This window comes from Anomaloglossus baeobatrachus, chromosome 2 (genome assembly GCF_048569485.1).
Source record: "Anomaloglossus baeobatrachus isolate aAnoBae1 chromosome 2, aAnoBae1.hap1, whole genome shotgun sequence".
Lineage (NCBI taxonomy): Eukaryota > Metazoa > Chordata > Amphibia > Anura > Aromobatidae > Anomaloglossus > Anomaloglossus baeobatrachus.
The window spans coordinates 640872197-640880218 of NC_134354.1; the positions used below are offsets into that span (position 1 = coordinate 640872197).

An 8022-nucleotide genomic window follows, 5' to 3' on the forward strand; every position below is an offset into this window, starting at 1 on the left:
GCTCCGGTGAAATCACGTCAAGTTCCGCACACAGCCCATCTCCTCCCTCCTAGCAGAATGCTGCAAGCAGGAGACGCGCTGTGCTGTGACAAGCGGTGACTCCGGAAGACTGCAACCGGCCGCAGGGATGCGACGTGTGCGGAACTTGACGTGGAGTCACTGAAGCGGGGGAACAGCGGTCTGCAATGGCGCCTCTCACAGGCACTATTGCAAACACAAGGTATTTGAGCGAAACCTTGTTTCTCAATAGAATATCGATCTAGACAAAAAATATGGGTGAACCACCCTTTTAAGGGGGAAAATGTAGAATTTGCAAACATTTGAAGCAAATTGTTTTGTTTTTTTTTTGCTTCCCTTCCTACTATTCCTAGATTTATCAGGACAGGTAATCAGATGCAAGGGAAACACAAAATGAAACAATTGTTTTCTATGCAATAAAAGAAAGTTTATTTTTGAAAAAACACATACAACTTAACAAAACAAGAAATACCCGTATATGGCTGTGTCTACAAACAGGAAAAAGAACAATTATCTGTATACATACATGTACCCGGCTTGGGTTGGTCTTAGACCATACAATCATGAAGGCACATTTATAAAGTAGTCAAGTTTTATCCAAGGCTTTTCATTTATACTTTATGTAAATGAATAGATTTTAGCACTGATCTGAATGAACAGATCTCCCAATGCAGAACATGTAAACAATGATATGTCGCCCACCCTTTGCATGAAGGGGGGAGTTAAATTGCAGCATTTCCAGGGTCCATAGAGCACGCAGATCACTACTGAGAGGGAAACCAGTTCCCCCATTCTACAAGTAGCTGCAATGCTATATTCTGATCATAAAACTGTAAAAGTACATGAATAGTCTTGCTCAATTTTGCCCCCCCTCATGCCCCCCTCCCTTCCCTACATTCAAATAGTCCCAATATTAACATAAATAAATTCTGTAACAGTATGAAAAAAAATAAACAGTTAACAGCAATAATAATAATGCTGCAAAGTGAGTGCAAAACTAACAATCAAGCTTATATAGACAAGATGGTTAACAAACACAGCCAGAGATGCCATTTGTGTGGAAGTAGGGCAGATTCATTGGCCGGTGGAGCAGCATGTGATGCTGCTCAAATCAAGGAATTATGAAGAATGGAACAAGCCATATTCTGAAGCCGCCCCCCCCAGAGGAACTGCAGCAATCAGTAAGTGGCCCGTGACGGAGTAGATGGGAAATACAGACGGATGACAGGCTGCAGGGCGGCCAGATCACATCAGAAAGCATTTCTTCTCATCACTGAAAGATCTCTCCACACGGTCAATTTCCTCAATAATTTTGGTAAAAATCTGTTTGCTGTTCTGAAAAAAAAAAAAAAAAAAAAAAAATATATAAATTTTAATCTCAAAACAATGGTTACTGAAGTCCACCATAAGTGTGCCAATAAACTACAGAGACCGTGAGGATAACCACCATCCTATTAATGATCAAAATCCACAACGACTATACCCGGTCCTGTAATAAACACCTTCCATATAATGGATATGCAGGGTCTCCAGCACAGCCCTAGAGGGTCCATGCTAATATAATAAAATATAATAAATATCCATACATATACACACACCGAAGTTTTCGCTTTGTAAGACGCACCCCCAAATTTTGTTAAGGAAAAGAGAATTTTGTTAAATGGGGTCCAACTTATGATTTGTTAGACGGACACTGGCATTATATAGGGTATATGTCCCTCATAGGCCCCCCCCCCCATCCTAAAATTAGCCCCCCTTAATCTGGATATGGTCCCCTTATATTGAAGATAGCCCCCTTGTGCTGGGACACGTCCCCCTGTGCTGCCCATGGCCCCTATAGATGGTACACCTCCCCTGTGTTTGATATGGCCCCCATGTGTGCTGACCATGGCCACTATAGATGGCACATCTCCCCTGTGTTCGATATGGCCCCCATGTGTGCTGCCCATAATAAAACAAAACACTTTCCTTACCTCCTCAGCGCTGTCCCTCCTAGTGTCTCCCACCTCGCAGTTGAGAGCTCCGGCTTCCTTACTTCCTGGTTCTTGCTGCCGGTCATGTGATCGGCACAGCAGAGTGATATCTCTGTGTGCCTTATCACCGACAGCAGCAGCAGCAGACCACCAGAGATCAGCGCTGGAGGAGGCGAGTAACTTTTTTCATTTTAACATGGGCAGCAGTACGGGGGCCATATCTAAACACGGAGGGGGGGGGGGGTTTGGAGATCATGTGCGATCAAAGGAGGGCGCAGGCAGATATAATATGCCCCGCTGCCCCAGCGTGATGCAGTTTCAGCACCACACTGCTGGTCAGCGGCTGTGCATATTATATGAGCGGGAGCAGGAGATCAAACGCTGCCACTCGCAGCTGTCACCTGCCCCCAGCACTGCTCAAGAGCGGACCATGCAGTGTAAAATATTATAATATACAAAAATATTTTTCTGCTTTGTGCAGTGGAGAAATCTGGGTTCTTGCTTTACAGAAAAATATATACGTCATATCCATTTTATCGGGTTAATTAAAACCAACATGTTTCAGGCATATTGTTCCCTTACTTTGGTAGCACGAGTGAGGACACAATATGCCTGAAGTATGTTGGTGTTAAAAATCCATGTTTTATTTGGCCAATTAAGCTAACAATATATTTCTTCTTTATGCTAGTGCCGCCCCCCAATACTTGCCTGGAAAGACAGCCCAGGTTTTATCTGTGCACCACACTCAATTGGATCTCTTGATACATGAGCTGATTACCCCCTTTTTGTTTACAAAGCAGTATGCCTTGTGGAGCACCGTCCCAGATTTATAACCAGTGCATACTCAGGTCAGAAACCTGTCTGCGTGGATCACACCACACAGCATCAATAGTCAATGGGCAGATTGAGAGAAAATTTACCTCTGGGTTTTTAGCAGATGCTTCCATAAATGCAGCCCCCCAGGAGTCCGCCAGCTTTTTCCCGTCTTCTGCTGACACTACATGGCTGTAAAGAAGGAAAAAAAAAAAAAAAAAAGAAATTTAAATATATTATAGCGCCATTTATTCCATGGCGCTTTACATGTGAATGGGGAATACAAAATAGGGACAAGTACAATAATCAAAAAATACAAGGCACAGACTGGTACAGGAGGACTAAATATATACATACATAATTTTTTTTGCAGTTTGCTATTGTAGGACAGGGGCCAGGGTTAATATATCACATAAACAACTTACCTCTGGGGTGGCAGGTCTGTCTTATTACCCACTAACACAATTGGCATTCTGAAAAGATAAATATTAGAATCAGTCAGGCACGAATAGTCGTATGTGCTATAGATTGCAGAAAGACAGCCTCAGCTTCATTGGGATCCTCAGCACCCCTCTAACATTGCTCCAGAAGACTTGGGCACCCATCATGCTGCCGAGCACCATCAGGTGCCATTTCTCTACTACGCAGCCACAAGTGAGCTCCATTACTGAATTTAAAACTAAAATGCCAGGTGACATCAGCACGAGTAATATGAGCCAACTAATGACTAAGCGGGAGCACCTGAGCGGCAGTTTCACACAGGGTTGGATTTGCAGAACCCAGCCACTATGAAAACAGATTTTAGGTCTTGTTCACACGCAACTACTGAATATTCTGCAGCGATCTGACAGCACATGTGCGCTTCAAATCGCTGCAGAAAAAAAAAAAAAAAAGTAGATTTCATGCGCCATGGCTGCTGCCCCCGCCATACAGAGCGGGAGCTGCATCCATAGCGCACAAATGAATTGTCATTCTGCTTTTATCAATGCACGATTTGGGTCAAAATTTTAGTACCCAAATCGCTGCGTTCATAAAAGCATCGTGCGCACTTCTCATGCACATTCATAGATTGTGCTCAGGACGCATGCAGTTACGCAACATGCGCACGAGCCCTTAAAGGGTGGGAGAGAGACCTCCAACTTCAGAAACTCAGGACAATGTTTAAATTAGAAAGAAATGGCTAATATTCCTCCACCATAGCGGCTCCCAGTACAGCCGGCAGTGCTGATAGAGGATGACGTAACAGCGTCACCAATATCACCAGTTAGGAAAGGGTCCACGGTTTCCCCTAATTGAGGCCCCTGCCTCCTCCCCAAATATAACAATGGAAGTTAACCTACAGGCATTTTCCCCTCTTGTCCACAAGTGTTCTGTGTAATCCACTTGCAATTTGGAAGCTGTAAAGAGATAAACATTTACATTGATTTGTAATGTCATTTGTTATATTTCTGCTATATTCAGACATACATTAAATTACAGGAAGATTTAATGTCCAACAGGAAGGCAGCCTGTGTGTATAGTAGTAGTCCACCAAAGATACCACTAGGGGGAGCAGAAACCCCAGACAATCATAGTACAGTCTGCTTTCCCAAGGGAAAATGCTCTCACCTTCTCGGGCAAGCCACCGAATAAACTACAATGTATCCATGTATGCCAAAAATAAAGGACTGCGGGATCAGAGAATATTCATCCTAGGAAGAAAAGCAATAGTATAAGTAAAGTCATATTTACGAGTTAGCTTACACTCACACAATACTTAGTGCACTCACCTGTCCTGCGGTGTCCACAACATCCAACTCAAACTCATCATTGCCCAGTGTGAACGTCTTACTCCAAGCTACAGAGAAAACACCCAGAAGACAAAGATTAAAGAGGGAAAACCTCTAAGAATCGCAGCCATGCCCTCCACGCCTGTGATCGTCAGCAGCGCTCCTATTACCAGCTGAGCCGGACGTGGTTAATGCAGGAACAACTGTGGTTAGGCCACATTCACACAATGTAATGATGGGTGTCACAGAATTACCCAGGGGACAAAAGTATGGAAAACTGCACCCCCCCAATAATAATAATATATTAGTTCCAATGTGTTCACAGGGCGTTACATTAGAAAGAAGTTTTTTTTTTTTTTGCTTTTTTAAAGTGGGTGTTTAAATATACATCTGACTAAACCGAGCCCTACCCTATGCCCCAGTATGGCTGTATATCAAGATACTCACTGTTTTCGATGGTGGGTTCATAGTCTTTTGGAAAATCTCCTTTAACAAACTGCAGAGCCAGCGAAGATTTACCTGTAGATTACACCACATGCGATTAGGTGGAAGATAAGAGAAAATAATAATATTATATTATTATTCATTTATATAGCGCTATTAATTCCGCATCGCTTTACATACATTGGCAACACTGTCCCCATTGGGGCTCACAATCTAGAGTCCCTATCTGTAGGTCTTTGGAGTGTGGGAGGAAACCAGAGGTAACCCACGCAAACACGGGGAGAACTTACAAACTCCTTGGAGATGATGTCCTTGGTGGGAATTAAACCCAGGACCCCAGCGCTGCAAGGCTGCAGTGCTAACCACTGAGCCACCGTGCCGCCCTTAGAGAAAGAAGAAAAGCAAAAGGGGACACCAAGCAAGAGGATGGGAACCTCTACTGAGGCCATGGATGATTTGGGAAGGAAGTGGGGAGGGGGGGGGGGGGGGGTGAGGGGTGCTGCCGCCATCCATATTGGCCACTAAAGAGCAAATGGGTCACACCGGCAGACCATTAGCACCTGGAGGGAGAGGAGCCACTGGGAAAACAGAAATTGGTTCTTTAAGGCTATGACTGCACTTTGCGTTCTCCTACTTGCAGTTCAGAACGCACGCTTTTGCCTTAATTGATTTGGCCAAAGTTGCCTTTTCAAGAAATTTAGCGCTAAAAACGCATCGTATTTACTGCATTTTACATGCTTTTTCACCTGCGTTTTGAACATAAAGACACTGCTTAATAAAGTTTACAGTCAAGCAATGAAAAAAAAAACAAAAAAAAAAAAAAAACAAACAAACAAACAAACCCAATACATTTATAATTTGAAAATTAATGAAGAAAAAAGTAATATTTCATGAAATTATAGCTGTTTTTATAATATTTAATGCTAAAATAGCAATAAAATAATATTTCTTTAATTTAATTGTCGGACTGTGTGTGAGTATAGGGACATATTATTCCATTATTTTAATGTCAGAAAAGCATGCGTTTATGTAGTCCAAAACGCACTGTTTCTGCAGCTAAAACACAGGAACTTTGAAGTTTCTTGGTTTTTGCCATTTCTCATTGACTTAAACGTTAGCAAAACACTGCAGAAATGGCAACAATTGACATGCTGCTTCTTTGAACGGATGGTTTTTGCCACAAATTATACGCAGCGTTTTAAAGTGCAATGTGCGGTCTAGAAATCTACATTTTCCATAGACTATTATGGAAAAGCAGAACGCATGCTGCCTTTTGGCATGAAAACGCTACAGCTCAAAACGGACCTAAAAAGCAGCAGAAACGCAAAGTGCGGTCATATCCTAAAGGTTATTATAGCACCATTTATTCCATGGCGCGTTACATGTAAAAGGGGTATACATAATAGGGACAAGTACAATAATCAAACATTTATTCCCCTCTTCCCAAATAAATATATTATTAAATACCTCCAATTAGAAATGTGGTATAGTTCTGATTAGCCATGTCTCCTACCTCATGTGCAGGGCATTGCAGTATCCATCGTTATGACTGCTCATAGCAAGTTTGTTGCTGGTGTTTGTAACCATGGGTACCTAAGCTGCAATGCTGTGCACATGAGGTTATTAATAAATATTATCTATACTACATTTATAATTGGAGGTATCTGCTAGTCAACCACATGTGAATGGGATCTTGGAGATGGGAGTACCCCTGTAATTAGAAGCCTTCATTAGTCAGGAGTCACAGACCTTTAGGAAACCTGTGCATTAACCTTTGAGGGCACAGGGAGAAGATAGCACCAGCCTGGCCCTTTAATCCGCTAGGGTCCTCGGTCCCGATTAATTCGCAATTAGTAGATTTACCCATTTTTCACTCAACTGAATTAAAGACCCTCCCAATAACAACCTCCCCCCCCCATAGTCGCCCTCTTGTAGTTCAGCACCCCCTCCCCCACCAATACACTGAGCCGCCCCCTCCCCACCATTGTCCAGCCATCACAGCCGCACACGGAGTCGCCGACCACCCGCCACTGGCTGCTGGAGGCGGATAAGCCGCTGCTGGCAGTTATCGGCCTCAGTACAGACTGGGCAATTAGAGCTGGCAGGTGTCTACAGAGACGCACACGAGCGCCGCGCGCGTTATCCACAGCCCCAAAACCGCAACACTGCCGCAGACAGAGCCGGAATACCAGCACGGCGCTACACTGGAGATATACAGTACACAGCCAGGTACAATGTCGGCTGTCATCGGTGCACGACCATCAACTCACCGACGGAAGGGTATCCGAGCATCACGACTTTGCGGTGCTTGACCAGAGGCATGATGGAAAGCAGCACAGGCGGGAATACGGGTTCTCTGCAGCGGACAGCGATATGTAATGCCCCTCACAGGGATTCTGACCTGGCCCCGCGGGTCTTCGGGTCAAATAGTTAAGTGGTATCTGATAACAACGCCTATGTTACTTCACCTGTCCAATCACGACTGGCCCAAAAGTAGCTGCCCACTATGATTGGTAGAGCGCTCCAAGTAGCCTTTGCGATAAGACACGCCCACTTTACGCATCCTTTAGGATCGTGGTAAGAATAAACAAACGGACGCTTCTGATTGGCTGCCGGTTTGTGGATGGGCGGGGCTGTGCAGGCAACGTATGGCAACAAAGCCACGTGCTCCAACTGCGGCGGGTCGGACTCGGTAATAATTGCACGGAGGGATTGTGCTGTGGGAGGCTGCGGAGTCCACGGAGGGAATTGTGGGGAGGGAGGCTGCGGAGTCCACGAGGGAATTGTGGGGTGGGAGGCTGCGGAGTCCACGAGGGAATTGTGGGGAGGGAGGCTGCGGAGTCCACGAGGGAATTGTGGGGTGGGAGGCTGCGGAGTCCACGAGGGAATTGTGGGGAGGGAGGCTGCGGAGTCCACGAGGGAATTGTGGGGAGGGAGGCTGCGGAGTCCACGAGGGAATTGTGGGGAGGGAGGCTGCGGAGTCCACGAGGGAATTGTGGGGAGGG

At 44.9% G+C, this 8022-nt stretch overlaps 1 protein-coding gene across 1 annotated transcript; it reads right to left on the reverse strand.

Annotated features, from left to right (window-relative positions):
• Window positions 1-928: 928 nt before the first annotated feature.
• On the reverse strand, window positions 929-7463 carry RHEBL1 (RHEB like 1). Its single transcript, XM_075334409.1, has 8 exons — window positions 7288-7463; window positions 5021-5092; window positions 4574-4641; window positions 4413-4495; window positions 4145-4201; window positions 3230-3277; window positions 2912-2996; window positions 929-1353 (listed from the first exon to the last, which is right to left on the reverse strand). Exons 1-8 carry the CDS (start codon window positions 7337-7339, stop codon window positions 1264-1266), a joined length of 555 nt encoding a protein of 184 aa, XP_075190524.1. The 5' UTR covers window positions 7340-7463; the 3' UTR covers window positions 929-1263.
• Between the last annotated feature and the right edge of the window lie 559 nt (window positions 7464-8022).

What these genes read in the sequence shown, in the direction of transcription:
- RHEBL1 (XM_075334409.1), bottom strand. Translation starts at nt 7,339, where the DNA reads ATGCCTCTGGTCAAGCACCGCAAAGTCGTGATGCTCGGATACCCTTCC. An exon ending in GCTCGGATACCCTTCCGTCG is followed by an intron (nt 5,093 to 7,287) that starts GTGAGTTGATGG and finishes TGTAATCTACAG; the next exon opens with GTAAATCTTCGCTGGCTCTG. An exon ending in TTGTGGACACCGCAGGACAG is followed by an intron (nt 4,496 to 4,573) that starts GTGAGTGCACTA and finishes TTTTCTTCCTAG; the next exon opens with GATGAATATTCTCTGATCCC.